This window comes from Rattus norvegicus, chromosome 15 (genome assembly GCF_021556685.1).
Source record: "Rattus norvegicus strain SHRSP/BbbUtx chromosome 15, alternate assembly SHRSP_T2T, whole genome shotgun sequence".
Lineage (NCBI taxonomy): Eukaryota > Metazoa > Chordata > Mammalia > Rodentia > Muridae > Rattus > Rattus norvegicus.
In genome coordinates, this window is record NC_141548.1 from 103,971,818 (window position 1) to 103,988,556 (window position 16,739).

Consider the following 16,739-nt stretch of genomic DNA (forward strand, 5'->3'; position numbering starts at 1 on the left):
CTGCCTCTAATTTTCCAGAGAACATTTAGGCTCTGAAACTCCTCCCGTAGCTCATCCATTTCCTAATGTAGGTGTGTCTTAAACTAGTCACTGTCTTCATGGAGTCTTCTGTGTCCTGCTTAGTAGCTCATTGAAATAATAAAGTAGCAACATGCAAGAACTAAAACGTGTAAAAACCACGGGTGCAAAGGTTTCCTCAGTTCTCACACTCACGCCGGTGGGCACGTGCTGACACGACCATCTGCTTCCTCCCTAAGCACCTGGCGGCCCACCTCTGGAAGCACAGCGAGGCCTTGGAGGCCCTGGAGACCTCCATCAAGGGCTCCCGGCGGCTGGAACACTTCTGCCGAGACTTCGAGTTGCAGAAGGTGTGTTACCTGCCGCTCAACACCTTCCTCCTGCGCCCGCTGCACCGGCTCATGCACTACAAGCAGGTCCTGGAGAGGCTGTGCAAGCATCACCCTCCGAACCATGCCGACTTCAGGGACTGCAGAGGTAAGGATGCATGCACACCACCCACGCCACTGTGCTTGCGTGCCCACAGCGGGATGCTATCTTACTGGGGGCCTCTGGGCCATTTAATGTTGTAGCATCCCAGGGTTCCATCCTGTGTGATGGTTCCAGCTGATCTCCCCATGGGAAGGTGATGCTGGTAGAATACTTTGTCTTCTTCCCTGATAGAACACACCCTGTCTTTGTACCCAACCTACCTGCCTGTTTGAGACTCAGTACTCCCACCACAGGCCCACTGTGGGGACCCAGGGCAGGCGCCTTGACCTCTGCCTAAATGCTGCTCTCTCCCATCTTGTCTCACACCACTGGCATTACCATCAGCTGTGCCAGGATGAGATGGCTAAAGGCCTCTCCCAGCTTTGAGCAAGTCAACCGCAGGGCAGGGTTTGGGACCCCTTTGCAGGCCTGGCCAGTTTGCATTCTGTTTCTCTAGTTACTAGTGGGACTCGTTCGTCCTTAAAAGTTAAATGGGCTCGAGTGTTACCTGTTAAGACGTAAGGCAGCCTGGCTGATCGGGGACCAGGATACAGAGACCAACCGGTGAAGAGCCTGCCCCTGGGCACCTCTGTGCATGAGCACCATGGGGCTAAGACACCCTTTTTCCCCCGCTGAGCTTCCTCCCATCCTGCTGACCAGTGGATGCCCAGCAAATGTCTGTTGGACCAAACTGTGTAGTAATGTCTGAGGGTGGAGCGTGGCACACTGGCTGAGGCAAAACATCCTGGGGTAAGTGCGTCCTGAGGGCCTGGCTGCAGGTCCCGTCTGCGCTAAGCTGCAGCCTGTTTCCCTTCCTCAGCTGCGCTGGCAGAGATCACAGAGATGGTGGCACAGCTGCACGGTACCATGATCAAGATGGAGAACTTCCAGAAGCTGCATGAGCTCAAGAAGGATCTGATTGGCATTGACAATCTTGTGATCCCAGGAAGGGTAGGCACAAGGTGTTGGGTAATGTCAGAGAGTAAGGGCTGGAAGGCTAAGCTGGCTGCTGTGTGTGCCAGCAGTCACTCACTTAGCTCTGGCTTCCTGATTGGTTAATGTGCTTAATTATGTCCCGCCCTCCCTGGCCCATTCCTCCAGACACATACATTGCAAAGACAGAGAAAGCTTAGGGTCCAATACTATGTCTGTCTCTGTCTCTGTCTCTGTCTCTGTCTCTCTCTCTCTCTCTCTCTCTCTGTCTCTCTCTCTCTCTCTCTCTCTCTCTCTCTCTCTCACACACACACACACACACACACACACACACACACACACACACGGTCCGAGCTCCATGGGATGAACAGTTATGGACAAGCTGTGTTTGATTACACTGTTAACACCCTTGCCCTGCTGACGCCATGTCGGAAACTCACTCAGGGTTTGTGTGACTAATGTTGCACATTCTTTCCAGCCCAGAGGGGATGGGGAGATAGGAAGTAGCCCACATTTGTTCTGTTAAGCTCCTTGGGGGCAGGGGGAGCCATCATTCAGGAGACATAATCATTCAATCATTTATGACACTCTACCTGGTTCTCTACGGGATGGGTGGCTGTGTTCATAGCCTGCCCCAGCCCGGTCCTGGGCACGCTCGGCCCCTGATCTCTACCCCAGGCTGCTCTCAAACTCTTGGTCCTCCTGCCTCCCTCACCTAGGATTTCAGACGTCACACTCCACTCAGACCAGATAGTCTATATAGCAAGTTCTAGACCAGCCAGGGCTATGTGGTGAAACCTTGTGTTTAAAAAAAGAAAAAGAAAAAGGAAGGAGGGAGGGGGGAAGGAGAGAGAGAGAGAGAGACCCCATCTTGAAAACACTGTTTGCTGATATGCCTGCTCCTGTGAGATACAGGCTCTTGGGAATCTGGAGTTCAAGAAAGGCAAGGCTGGAGAGGCAAAGCCCTTCAGATCCTGTTGCATTGCCATTCACACTCGACAGCTACTGGTCCCTAAAGACCACGACTGTTGAGCGTGGGGAAGATCTTCCACCCTCAGTACTATCCTCCCTGTCCCCCGGCTGCCTGCCGCCAAGGTTGCTGGGGACGAGAGAGATGGCGCTTAGCCATGACTTCACAGCAAGGAGGCCGGGAACAGCACACACACACGCACGCACACACACACACGCACACACTCACACTCACTCACTGATCACTGCTCAGCAGTATAGTGTCATGGAGCAGGGTGAGGGCTGAGGAGGCCAGAACGCAGGCACCACCGAGACTCTCACCCTCCTAGTAAACTGAGGTCCGTCTGCTCTGCAGGAGTTCATCCGCCTGGGTAGCCTCAGCAAGCTCTCCGGGAAGGGGCTTCAACAGCGCATGTTCTTCCTGGTGAGTGGGGCAGGCCTGTTTGTCCTCGGCAGTCCCAGGACCATGTTGCCAGTGGGCAAGGAAGGTCTTGAAGCTAGCCCTCCTCCACTCCTCTGGGAGGACCTGGGAGGTAAGAGGGACCCATCCGGCCCACATGCTTCTGCTTGTACCCCTAGTTCAACGATGTCTTGCTGTATACCAGCCGGGGACTGACGGCATCTAATCAGTTTAAAGTCCACGGACAGCTCCCGCTCTATGGCATGACGGTGAGTGTCCAGGGCGGGCATGTCCCCATTGTGAAGAGCAGATCCTTCGGGGAGTCCACTAGCAAGGACACACGGTCTCGTCTGCCCATGTGAGGCCACAGGGTGGTCTTTGTAGAGTCCGGGGAGGGAGTGGGTCGTATGAAACGAGCTTGCCCTTCTTGTCTCTCGGCTGGTCCTAGCTGCCTATTCAGTGAGGAAAACGCCAATCTTCCTCACCAAGGTTGACGGTAGGCAGGCCCCACACTATCCAGGTCACCAGGTATCCACAGGGCACCTGCCTCTGCACAAGGACCTGGCTTATGTCAACTTTCTCAGAAGGTGGAGAGAGAGGAGGTATTTGGGCTGTCAAAAGGAGTTAATGCAGTGTCCCTTGGCCTTCTGAGTTCTGCCTTAGAGCGTCCTCCCTGACTGTGGAAACGGCTCCTCTGGCGCCTGAGTCCCACTCTGACTTCTGTCTTTACTGGTCTGGTAGCCAGCTTGGTGAGTGTCTACAAATGCACCAGGTGCCTGGCGTACTGCCCAGCGGTGACTGGATAAACTCTCCTTCCACAGATCGAGGAGAGTGAGGAGGAGTGGGGCGTACCCCACTGCCTGACCCTGCGGGGCCAGCGGCAGTCCATCATCGTGGCCGCCAGGTAAGTACTGAACCTGACCTCTTACTGCCTGCCTTTGACTGGCTGTGGTCTGACAAGCCGATGTCATCTCTGTCTTCAGTTCCCGATCAGAGATGGAAAAATGGCTGGAGGACATCCAGATGGCCATTGACCTGGCTGAGAAAAGCAATGGGCCCACCCCCGAACTCCTCGCCAGCAGCCCCCCTGACAACAGTAAGTGGTGTGGATGTGTCCTTCGGGTAGAGCCCAAGGCCATACAAGGACTGTCCCCCGAGAGAGAGAAAAGGGCTTTGCTTTACAGAACACCATACACAGAACCCTTAACAGGGAGGCCTCCTATCCATGCTTTAGGGATCAGTGTTAAAGGAGAAGAAACTTGTCTAAAAGCAGATCCTTCCTGAGAATGAGAGAGACCAGGGTGTCATCTCTTCCAAGCCAACATTGCCCCGTAATAGCCGGTATTCACAGAGGGGGAAGCAGGCCCGGTGTCTACATACAGGAAGGATCCCAGCCAGGGCAGGGGGGATTCTGGGAGGTCCCTTGGAGGACCACAATGGGAGTCCCTACCTGCAGCCTTGCCATCACTCCAGGCTGGTCTTAGGGAAGAGAAACACCAGTACTGCCCTTTATCCTGCAGAGTCCCCGGATGAAGCCACAGCTGCTGACCAGGAGTCAGAAGACGACCTGAGCGCCTCTCGGACCTCGCTGGAGCGCCAGGCCCCTCACCGTGGCAACACCATGGTGCACGTGTGCTGGCATCGCAGCACCAGCGTCTCCATGGTGGACTTCAGCATTGCCGTGGAGGTATGGAAACGGGACCTGAGCTAGCTTTCACCTCCAGCCTCGAGCTTACCTAGGAGCCTCTGCCCAGCCACTGAGCGCCTTTCTGCGATCAGCAGGGAGCAGAACAGCCAGCCTAAGGGTATAAGGAGCTGTAGCCACCCTATAGCTGGGGCAGGGTGGCACGGCTCCCCCTCATCTGGCTTCCTGCCGCTGTGAGCCTCCTCACTTCCTTTGTTCTCCACATTTTCTTTTCTTTCTGTGGAGTCAGCCAAGGGCAAGATTCTGCTCCTCTACAGCCTATACCCAACCAATAGCCCCCCACACACCATGGCAGCTGTGGAATAAGGTACCCAGGGGGTAGCCAGGTCTGAAAGGGGACGAGGTGTTTCTAGCAGGGCACGGTTACAGTTCACAGGACACATCCAAGAAGGGACCCCAGGGCAGGTGTTGCTAGATGGGTTCAGTAACTTGTGCCTGAAAAGTTGCTTTGAAGGTAAGCCTTGCACTGGATCACTACACATACCTTCTAGACCTTTCTCCATCCCACTTCAAAGTAGCCACTGCATGACCTGGCAGGCTTGGGAACAGCAAAGTTCTCTCCTGTTGCACTCCCCACAGCATTTGCTGCTACGAGGCTCCCTGGTCCCCTCCAGTTGTGTGGCTGCCCGTGCCTTCTATGTCTTCAATGTCTCCAACTCTGGCCCCGAGGGGGTAAGAGGGGGCGCTTCTACAGAAAAGACTCCAGCGGTTCTTTAAAGTGTACAAAGTTCTAATTCTTGGCATGCCTGGGCCGCCTAATGTCACATGACTGAGCCAAAGATGGTAGTGGTTTGTTGGTTCTTTGATCTAGAGATTGGAGATGTACACGCACATTCCTTAGGATACTCCAAAGAGTCTTGGAATGGTGTTCCACAGTTTCCTACTAGAGCTGTGTCCCCAAGACATTTTCAGGGGGCCCCAGCCAAGACCCTGGCACTGCCATACACATTCCCTTTCCTGTGAGTATCTAGCCCTGTGTCCTGTGATCACACTGCCAAGCCCTGCCCAGTAAGAGGCTGCCACTTGCTGCCCTTCCTCCACGTCACCCTTCATCTTGGCCTGTGTGTGAGGGCATTGCAGGTGAGGCAGGTCACGGTAGAAACGGGGACCTGTGCTTGAAAGCAGCGGAGGACCGTCCTGGGAGGACCGTCCTGGGGATGACCATCCCGGGGAGGTAGTCCTCCTAGAAGGAGCTCCTCCGCTCCACGAGGATGCTGACCGTGTGATGCTGCCAGGAAGTTCTCTTGGCCCCACTTCCTAGATGCTTCACTTTTAAGATTCTGCCGCTCATGTGAACGTGGGCTCAGCTTTAAGAGGGCAGAGTGCTGTGACAAGTGACAGGCCAGACACTAGCTTCACTGGGGTTGGTGAGAGGGGACCCAGTAACAGACCAGTGACGTTGTTTCGAGAGAGTTTTGAAAGGAGGGCCAGACAGAAGGGCTTATTAGGTCTGTCTCATGGGCAACAAGGCTTGCCACTACCCAGAACTCCCCTGTCCCCCCTGCAGGCAGGTAGTGGCAGCCAGATGGGTGGATGGTTGAAGCTCTTCAGACAGAATCCCTTCTCAGCTCACTTCTCCATCTCTCATCAGTCTGAGCAGGGGGTGGGGTTATATGCACATGAGCGCCATGCCTGTGATAGCCAAGGGGGTGTTGAATCCTCGATTCTAGACGGTTATGATCCACGGGTGTGGGTGCTGGGAACCCACTTCAGGCCTCCTGCAAGAACAATGTGCTACAGAGCTGCCCCTTCAGCCCGGGATGCTGAGCTGTGAGGTAACAGATGCTCAATTTGCCAATCTAGCCGTTCTCCATGAACTGCCAGGTGACACCAATTAGCCTTCACTGCTGTACACCTCCCGCTTTCTTTCCCTGCCCTCCGCTCATGTCACGTGACAGCGGGGTGAACGGTTGGCTTGTCAGGAGGTGGACACAGACCTCTCCCCTGTCTGGAGCTGGTGCAGTTCTGTGCTGCGTCCTGGCCTTCACTACACACAGCAAGGATTCATGAACAAGCATGCTGGGATGTGGTGACTGGGAGAGTGGCTTCTGAACCTTCCCACTAGGTGGCAGCATAGAACCACTCCACAGGTCTATGCTGACAGACATGCATCTTCCAGGGAAAGACCTCAGTCCCAGTTAGATGACTTCTCACAGTTCATGTGGTAGAAATCCAGAACCCCAGCCTGCATTCGAGGCCCTCTTCCCTGTAGGGATGCTGTGCGCTTTCCAGCTCACTGGCTGGCCATCTGGTCACAGACGCCCACTCTAACCTCTGCTTCTTGTTTGGTGTCCCCGAATCAGTTCCTTAGAATGCCACTCACATAGGACCGAGGGCCCTTCCCAGCCCCACTTTGACTGACCACATAACTCCCCGATGACATCCAAGGGTGACTGCAAGGACTCACACCTGTGGGAGGGCAGGGATTAACTTGTGACAAGCTACAGGAATTCTTCATACAGCCTGATGACAAACGGTGTCTGTTGTGGGAAACCTGTGCTCAGTGCTGGGGACTCCAGAGCCACCCACAGAGGCTACCCGGCTCTTGAGATGCAGAGAATGCCACGGAAGGGTTGTTCCCGACTCCCCCGCTTGTCACTGATCTGTTTCTAACCACCTCCTATCCCTCCCCCACCCGACTATCTCTCAGAACCAGCTCTCTGGGAACTTGCTGAGAAAGTTCAAGAACAGCAATGGCTGGCAGAAGCTGTGGGTGGTATTCACCAACTTCTGCCTGTTCTTCTACAAATCACACCAGGTAAGCGCCCCATACGGGGCAGTTGGCCCTAACCTGAAGTATGCCTGCTTAACACAGGGCAACGGCTCCTTGAGCCTGAGCCTGCTGCACCTGACGGGCACAAAGCATCCGATGTAGGGAAATGCAGGGTTCCAGGATCAGCCATGTTCATCGGAGATGTTCAGCTCTAAATGAACACTGACATCCAGTTACTCAAAGACAAGCTGTCTTACTAGCTACTGCTCTGTGAGGGGAGGGGGCAAAAGCAAACCTTTTACTCTGCCAGCGTAAGAAATAAAAGGCAGGAGAGAGAAGTCAGCGCCAGTCTTGGGAGTCCCCTCTTGGTGTTCTTGAACTTAAGAGTAGACATAAACAGATGCTCAGGGACAGAGAATAGACAAACAGAAGCTGGTGGACAATTCACAGCATCTAAGAGAGCACCAGGCTGGGTAAGCTCTCCATCCCACAGCTTCCTGGGAGAAGGGAAGAGACAGGCTGACATGGAAGTCAGCCACAGGGCTGGGAGGGACAAGAGCTTTATAAAAAAAGAGAGGGCAGCCTAAAGCATACTTGTGTTCAACCATCACACCAAAGTAACGAGAAAGAGAATAGTTTGGCCCTTCTGAGTCGAGACTCAGGAAGGCAGGCCTCTCGATGACTCCACACACTGTGGTACGTATGGGGCAGAGACGGAGAAAGGTGTGCATACATTATCTTAAGGTGAACACACCCAGGGGTGTCCTTCTAGCCAGATGCCTGACTTGTTCTAATGGACTGGCCCTTAAGAAAGGAGACAAGAGCATGCCTCTTCCTGGAGGCACACTGCTCAAGATACGCTTCCTCCAATTCAGCGTATCCCCAAGCTGGAAGCCTTGACTAGAACAGCAACCCTACCTAACACCACCGACCGCTTCCTCAAAGCCTCCTCTGTACTCTGTTGCAGGACAGTCACCCCCTCGCCAGTCTACCGCTGTTGGGCTACTCACTCACCATTCCCTCAGAGTCTGAGAACATCCACAAGGACTACGTGTTCAAGCTGCACTTCAAGTCCCACGTGTACTACTTCAGGGCTGAAAGCGAATACACATTTGAAAGGTAGATGTACTCCCCCCCCCCCCGCCCCATGTTTGCACAGCCCACCTGCAGGACTGTGGTCTCCATCCCGACATCAGGGCTCGTCTCTCCTGAGGAGTTTGTGTGCAATCTGTGGGTCTGCTTCACACTCGTAGCCCCACAGCATGGCATCGTAGAGAAGATAGCCTTTACCATGTAAGGTTAGCACATGCCAACACCTTGCTTGGTACCCTACCATGTACACGTTATACCAAGATGCTGCAGCAGGTACACACACATAAGAGGGAGAAAGAGCACAAGTGGCCACAATAGACCCAAAGGATGATTCTGGCTAAAGACCCCATTTAGAAAGCAAGCCGAGCTTTGGAGAGGTCGGAGACCAGGTCAGAAGGCTGCCTGCCAGGTTTTCGGGTGTGAACTCTGACTTAAAGCTGTTCATGAAATTTACATTCCAAGGGGAAACTGGGCTTTCGGGAAATGAATCCCATAGCACCTCACAAGACGACCAAGATGACTGCACTGCAGTAACAATCAGAGGTCTCGACATGCCAGACCCCCGCCCCTAAGGAGCAAGTTCTCTTCTGTGCTTGCTATTTGCCGGGATGATGGTGTGTTCCCTCACTGGCCCAAAGCATTTCTAGATCAACAGGCCAACCAGAAGCAGTCCCTGGAGAATGTCCAGGAAACCAGCCAGCAACCCCTAAACCAAACCACTCGCAAACGAGCCCCAAAGGCGGCAAGGCTCAACGCAGATTAGTTCTCAACCTGTGGGTCTCGACCCTTGCAGGAGGTCGCCTGAGACTTGTCAGAAGACTCAGATATTTGCAGTACAAGTCATAACTACTAAAACCAGTTATGGAGTAGCAACAAAAACAGGGCCGGTGAGAATCACTGGCCGAGATCCTTCTAAGACTTATGCTGAATCCCAACCAAGAGTAGGTGGTCTTTACCCATGCTCAAGACATGTTGGACCAGGTGCCTTGGGACAGAGGATTCTGAACATGTCCTCGAGTCCTGGTACTAGTAACATCTTCAACCGTAACAACTAGCCGCGTGCAGACGTGGCCTGTCCTAGATCCAGTGCTTTCCTGGTTTCTTGCAAATGTCCAACATGATGGGCCCATCCAGTGGGCAGGATGGCTCTGGGAATGCACCCCTTATGTCGTCTTTGAAACTGCCCGCTGTATGTGAAATGTGCCAACAGTTCCCAGATCTCTCCCTAAAACCACGTCAGGGACCCTCTGCTCGAGGAACAGGGCATTCTTTGATGAGCTCTGGACTTCACTTGTCTTTGGAAGTAACAATTAATGGCGCTGTTTGTTACAAGCCCGATATGGGCGTACAGAGTCACCCAAGTGATTATGTCCCTTCCGTTCGTTTCAGGTGGATGGAAGTGATCCGAAGTGCCACCAGCTCGGCCTCTCGGGCCCACAGCCTGAGTCACAAAGAATCTCACCTGTACTGACGGCTGGACACGCCCACTGGACACGCCCACTGCCGCACCATCCATGGCTGCTTTCCTGGAGGATACCTTGAAATCCAGCAAAATCCATACCTGTGTGAGCACACCGATGGTCTGCAGTGGTTCTCGCCCACCTCCCTTTACAGGCCAATATCCAAACATTGTCTTTTCCAGTACTAGTCTCTTTGGACAGCCTTTCCCTCCAGGCCTAGGGCATGGGAGGGCTTGTCTTGCCATTCCTTCTCCAGGGGCACTTTAGCTTGTGCCAGCATTGACACAGTGTCATCAAGAGTGCCAAACGACTGCAGTACATCCAGCGCAGGGCCCCATGCCCCTTCACCGTGTCAGAGAAGACATGGCGAGTGGGCTTTTCACCTACAGACTGCGGCTTTCCAAACGGATTTCCCCAGTGTTTGCAACACACAGCGCAGTCTTAAGTAAATGAGATCATTTTTGGATTTCATTTTTTTCCAGTCTTTCTACTTTTATAATAGGACATCCGTAGGACTCACTTTTCTGGAATAAGCAATTTGTGGAGTACTCCATTCCACTAAAGGGGTTGGCTCCAGGGAGACCCTGGTTGCCATACCCACTTCCTTGGTGGAAGTTGACCAAACTGTTTGTGATTACTATTTACAAAAATGTAGTGGGGTTGTTTTCTGTGGAGAAGCAGATACCCAGTGGAATACGTGGGCGTCACCGCCCTGCGTGTGGCGTGTTCAGTGGGGACTCCTAGGCCGTGATGTTTTGCTGTCTGTTTCACAAGCATGAGAAGGTGTATGTCGTTGACTGGGGCCATTTGTGCTGTTACATTTTGGGGCATTGAGTGAGCTTCTTGGAGAAGCACTGTATGGAAATGGTACGTAATCCCAACCCTGGTGATTGGCCCCAACTCCCCGCAAGGCCGTGGTTTGGTTTGAACCCGCACATTCTCTAATAGTATCTATTGTGCCTGTCTTCAAGTCTTTCTCTTTTTATACTCATTCCTTCTGGGCACGGGGTACAGACAGGATGACAGCCCACATCCTGGACAGACTCCTCTGGGGGACCTGGTTGCCAAACACTACCTGAGCCTCCCAGTGGAAAAATGTTTGCTTGTTCTCTAGGGTGGCTGGGTGGCTGCCATTCCCTTCATGCACAGAGCCTGCTATAATGCAAGCTGGCCAGGTCAGCAGTCCCCTCTCCCTGTGCCCTACACCCCAGCAAGGGCCTTCTTACCTGAAAACAGACCCAACGTTGAGGGTTTGCGGCTGGTGTCAGAGACTCACATGGATGAGGAGTAAGATGTGTCAATCATTTGCCTTACAATGTACCAGATGGTTCTAAGTACTAACAAAAGGGAATAAAAATACCTCAAGCCACGATCCAGCACACACAGTCTGAGGCAAAACCACCACCTGTGTCTTCTCTTTGTGTGGGGGCAGAGGGAGGTATTGGGTGGATAGAAAGGTAGGAAGGGACACTGTTTCTGGGGAAATGCAACATTGTAGCACACTGATGAGTAAAGGATTGGGCAGAAGGCACACCCTAGTGAGAAGGGACAGATCTTGAAGCTCCCCAGACACTGCTACAAATTATCTAGGAGGACCCCATCACCAGGCACCCAGTGTTGGGAACAGGCTCCCTCTGAGTCACCAAATTCTCACAGGGCTGGAGTCGAGTCTTTCTCCGGCAGTGTAAGCACAAATTCTCTCCACGTGACTGGCACTCCAGACCCCCATATCGCTGCAGAGAAAGAGTAACCAAGTGTACAGCAGGACTGCTTGAAGAGCCGGTGTCTGACAGATCCACAACACGAGACAACAGCTTTCCAGAGCTTTATTGACCTCGCACGACAATATGCGTGCTCAGGAATCCACCTTCATTGCCATATTTTGTAGCAGAAACACAGAAGCCAGGTTTTTTAAGAAATGTAATGCGTATATGATTACAGGTTTTGCCAAAGAATAGTATAAAACACCACATACAGAACCCGGAACCATGCCAAGCAGCTCAGGAAGGAGCCCACTATCTCCCAGTCTGCACAGGTGATTCCACATCACTGGGACAGCAATAATGGGGAAAAGCCATCACGGACGCCAACGTGGGGCACGCCTGCAATCTCAGCACTCATGAGGGCCAGCACGGACCACCCAAAGGACAACCTGTCCCAGAAGCCAGAGCTCAGCAGTCAGCCTGCCTCACTGCTCTTCTAGGTGCTCATTTTCCCAGACTGGTGGCATGGTTGCCATGATACGACACTGTGGAGGGACTTCTGGGTGATGCTGAGCTTGCCCACAGTGGCCGTGATGTGAAACGGGTACCAGTGCTGTTCTGAGACAGGTCCTGCTCTGAATAAAGAACTAGAAGTGAACACATGAATACAGCTTGCAGAGCCAAACGAAACGTCCATAGAACATCTAATTTATTTTGTGCTACAGTGTACAACACAGAGGAGACTATATAACCAGACAATCCACTTTAAAACTGTCAACCCTACATCCCCAGCAAGGTTTCCAATAAACTCCCAAAGAACCACCTGTTGCTTTCACAGGAGATGAGAACCGTGCCTTGTGGCCTATTGAGTGCAGAGGATCGGCCTACATTCACGTCATAAGCTTATGCTTAAATAGTATCTGGTCCTCTCAGCAGCTCAGACATACTGTTACATTTTTAAAGATGGAGGGCAGGGACTGCAGGGGAAGCCCAGGAAAGCACTGACTCAAGCACACAGAAGTCCTGGCTCATGTACCAGCACTGAGGGGGAAAAAAAAAAGACCATGGCTTCACTACTGTAGCACGACCCGCTTGTAAGACTGACAAGCTCTCTGCACTGAAATGCCTGTAGTCCTTGGGGACACTCTTCAGGTCAACAGCTCTCTGCACAACAGGTTCATTTGGTGACTTTCCTGCAACAGCCTTTGGTTTACACATCAAGCCTCGCACAGAAAAGAGAAAAACAAACAAAAAAACCTCCAAAGCAAAGTACTCTAGAAACACAAAATATCCTCAAATTATTGTTCCAGGTAACATTCTTGGTATAAAATAACACTGTACTGGGGCCAGAGTGATGGCTCAGCAGTTAAGAACACAGGCTGTTCTTGTGGAACACCCAGATTCAGTTCTCAGCATGCACAGGGCAGCTCACCTGTGACTACAGTCCCCAGGAGAGGTATCTCATACCCTCTTCTGGTCTTTGAGGGAACTGCACACATGACTCTTTAAAAAAAAGCAAAAAAAAACCAATTGTGTCTATTTCCCCTAGCCAAAATGTATCCTTGATAAAATCTTCACTCCAGCCCAAAATCTACTACTTCTAATAGATTATCACAATTTAATAGTCCCCATTTAATAAATCTAAGCAATTGTCTCACATCCAACACTTCTAGCCTTGGCCTGCCTTCCTGCAACACTATAGCACGAGGCCGAGCTGATGTCACCAAGTTCACCCAAAGTTCCTGCTCCAAAAACCCTTTGTCTTTCTCAAGACCTAACACTTCAACAGGAGGACAATAGTTAACTTCAACAAACAAAAACACTACACAGGTCTGAGTGAGACTGGCAAGACGGGCTCTGAGAACCAGGGGATTCCCACTCTGCCAAGGGATCTCTGCCATATACAAGAACAGAGAGCTTGGCTGGCAGACCCAGCTCCCTGAGCAGAGGCAAAACCATCCTTCCAAGTCCCCAGCAAGAGGCCAGCAGTTTCACAAACCTGCAACATCGGTCATAACTCAGGAACCAATCACACAAATTGCATAGGGAGATAACCTGGACATTTGGCTGTTTGACATCTGGGCACTTTTTCCTGGAGTCTTTCAACATGTCTCAACATACACAGGCTTCCTCAACCATACACAGAGCAGGTGCCTCGTCTGCCCCCTGGAGCCATGTTTCAAGAACAGTATGCAAAACGAGTGAGTTATAAAATTTATTGTGTAAGCATTCAGACACTTTGAGGTGGGAAAGATGATACGCAGGTTGTACTACAAGATTCAATGGAAGATGTCAGACAGGACATCTGGTACAGACGCAGCAGCACAACCCAACACAGGTTAGATGAGAGCGCTTCATCCGGAAGAAACTTAAAAGAATAATTTAAAGCTCTGTGAGACAAGATATGTTCCAATTGAAAACACTAAGAAACAGTACCATTGATGGAAAAAGGAAAACTTCTATGTGTACCAAAAGGGGCGCAGGGTGAACGAGAGGGAAATTTGCGTCTGTTGAGGTACAAATGGGAGTGTTCCACGAGGGGGGGGATAATTATTATTAATGACAGACCCTGTAAATACAAAATAAAATCCAAATCACTGGTCACGAACTTCAAATTTACACGTAATAAAGGCAAGGCAATAAGACTCGAGTTCTGGCCTGTCAAATATTTACTCCACAGACATTATCTACAGAAGCACTTGGCCAACGTGTACACAGTGATCCTTATGCACGCCAAAAGGGTTTCGGTAAAAATGACGCTATATACAATCTGTACACCGATCCACCAGAGCGACTCTCCGTCTCCCGGGGGAGGAGCTATCAATACAAAGAGATACCTGAGGTTGCGTCTTCAACTGCCTTAGAACAATCCAAATATACACTTCAGGGCTGTTTGTGTTTAAAGATACTTTCTTTGAATATGTGCACTATGATTAAAATTAAAAACGATAAAAAAATAAAATAATTGCTTGAAGGAGAAGACCCTCCCCCACCCTATCAGAAGACTCCATCTGGCTGTGGCACGACGAGGCTGTCCCTGGATAGGTGCTGGCGCTAGGGGAGGGTGGGCCCCTCCGTGACACCTCTTCGCAGAGTCGGCAAAGGCTCTCGTTGACTTTTAAAAAGAAGGAAGATGAAGAAGAAAGGAAAAACCAACCAGGACGCCATGGGCTTTCAGTGCGCTGAGGCTCCTCCACCGCTCAGAGAATATCTAGGGAAAAGCAGAGGTCAGTAAGCATGGCTTCCCGCCACAGCGAGGTCTCGGAGAACCAAAGCACTGCGATTTTACACACGCTTCAAAGTCCGAGGAAACTGCCTGGAGAACAAGAATGAGCAGGTTAGATCTGTCACACAAGAGCTTATAATAGCTATGAAAACTGGATTTAACTAAAAACTCACAATGCATGAAAGACCAGCCTCTGTATAAGGGCTGTGGAGACCGCCAAGTCACACCTAGGACCACCTTGCTTTGGGGTGTGTGTGTGTGTGTGTGTGTAAGGTCTTCCTCTTAGGACCACCTTGCTTTGGTGTGGGTGTGGGTGTGTGTGTGTGTGGGTGTGTGTGTGGGTGTGTGTGTGTGTGTGTGTAAGGTCTTCCTCTTTCCTCCAGGACCTACCCACATCTCCACAGAATCACCACCCCTTCCCACGCTGGATTACAAACACATGCCACCACACAGCCCTTATATGAGTGTTGGGACCCACACTCAGGTCTTCCTGCTTATACAGAAAGCACCTTCCCCTGAGCCCTCTCCAGCCCAGGGCCTATTTTTAAAAAGCTGGTGGTGTCCAGAACACTGCAAGAGCTCAGGGACATATCCAAGCTAGAGTGAGTCCATGCTCAGCAATTCTTTGGGACAGCAGCATACGTATGCCGCCCGACAAGCTCCTTGGAAGCAGTATTCAAAAACATGGCCCAAAGGAGGGCCTATGTCTGCATGAACACCTTGTGTATAACACCAGAGGCAATGTCACAACCACGGGACTATATAATTTGTTTTGTTTAAAAAAAAAAAAAAAAAAAAGTCTACACTGTCTTGCCTCTGACTGCTACAAGGTAGGAGATGAGCATTGAGCCCAAAGGACATATTTAAGGAAAATCGCCTCAAACACTGCACCCAGCGTTGCTTCGTGACACTGAACACACTCAGATGGGTCTGTAAATCCTCTTAGCAGCACACTCGAGGCACAGCATCCAGGACTCAAATGTCAAGAACTACAAATGACTCATTATGTGTGAGTTGCTTCTGTGAGTGGATGACCATCCAATACAGCTCACCTGGGAGCAGACTGGGAAGAAGTCTAAGGGACGGGCACTGGCTGCGGCTGCTGGAACCCAGGGGAAAGGCAAAGCCATAGCCATGTTTGAGACAAGACCAAGACACTTCTGATGCTGTAGGAAGGCCCACTCAGCACAAAAGCTGTGTCTACTTGGAATCTGGGTTTGAACTGACAAGGACGGCTAACACACAACACCTACTAGACTTCAAAGGTTTAACACCGAGGAAAACAGTGTGAACTATCCTACTGGATAACTGTTCATGGTGATTATCCGCTGAAGCAGGAACTTATTAAAGTTAATACTTTAATTAAAATTAAAATTAATTTTGCATGTTCCTCTTTATGTTCTTGATATAGTTTCTAGAAAATTTAAAATTCCATGTGTGGGTAGGCCGGGGGACTCAGCTCAGTGGTAGAATACTTGCCTAGCATGCTCGAGACCAAGAATTAAATCTCCAGTACCACAAAAATTCACACACACACACACACACACACACACACACACACACACACACACACACACACACACGGGGTTGGGGTGGGGGACAATGACACGGAGACAGAGAGACAGGCAGGCAATGTTAAGACCCAAATATCCAAACCTTCACATGTGGGGCCAGCAGGCAAAGGTGCTTGCTGTGAGCCTGGCAACATAATCCTGACCTGGGATCCGCATGAGGGCACGTGCACCCTCCCAGTAATAATCAATAAAATATTCTTAAAGTAAGTGAAATTCTCTATGCGGCTCCTATCACATTTCCACTAGAGCTGCCAGCTTAGGTGTCTCAGCAGGAGACAGATCCAGAAACAAGAAGAGGATAAACTAGGTGTATACCTGTCATACTTCCTGTGCGTGAGCTCCTGGGGAAATCAAGTCACACCTACCAACCACTCACATAACATCAGGCAACCCTGGACCACATGCAAAACTCCTGAAGTGATAACATCTGAGTGTGGTAGACCTGCAGCCCACTATGCGGAAGCCAAGGCCAGCT

At 51.2% G+C, this 16,739-nt stretch overlaps 2 protein-coding genes across 10 annotated transcripts in view; one reads left to right on the forward strand and one right to left on the reverse strand.

Annotated features, from left to right (window-relative positions):
* Positions 1 to 11,164, forward strand: part of Farp1 (FERM, ARH/RhoGEF and pleckstrin domain protein 1) — a 238,217-nt gene extending 227,053 nt beyond the window's left edge. For 4 of the 5 annotated variants that reach the window (XM_087585903.1, XM_087585905.1, XM_087585904.1 and 1 more), the window contains exons 18-27: positions 258 to 495; positions 1,310 to 1,440; positions 2,747 to 2,815; positions 2,971 to 3,060; positions 3,613 to 3,695; positions 3,775 to 3,887; positions 4,312 to 4,478; positions 7,147 to 7,254; positions 8,177 to 8,328; positions 9,691 to 11,162. In XM_087585903.1, coding sequence (XP_087442029.1) covers positions 258 to 495; positions 1,310 to 1,440; positions 2,747 to 2,815; positions 2,971 to 3,060; positions 3,613 to 3,695; positions 3,775 to 3,887; positions 4,312 to 4,478; positions 7,147 to 7,254; positions 8,177 to 8,328; positions 9,691 to 9,772 — 1,233 coding nt within the window. In that variant the 3' untranslated portion in view covers positions 9,773 to 11,162. 5 annotated transcript variants of the gene reach the window in all.
* Positions 11,165 to 11,571: 407 nt separating this feature from the next.
* The window catches only part of Stk24 (serine/threonine kinase 24), a 96,244-nt gene continuing 91,076 nt past the window's right edge, over positions 11,572 to 16,739 (reverse strand). For 4 of the 5 annotated variants that reach the window (XM_087586281.1, XM_087586278.1, XM_087586280.1 and 1 more), the window contains exon 11: positions 11,572 to 14,675. In XM_087586281.1, coding sequence (XP_087442407.1) covers positions 14,639 to 14,675 — 37 coding nt within the window. In that variant the 3' untranslated portion in view covers positions 11,572 to 14,638. The remainder of the gene's footprint in view (positions 14,676 to 16,739) is intronic. The other variant, NM_001127494.1, reaches the window with a different exon arrangement.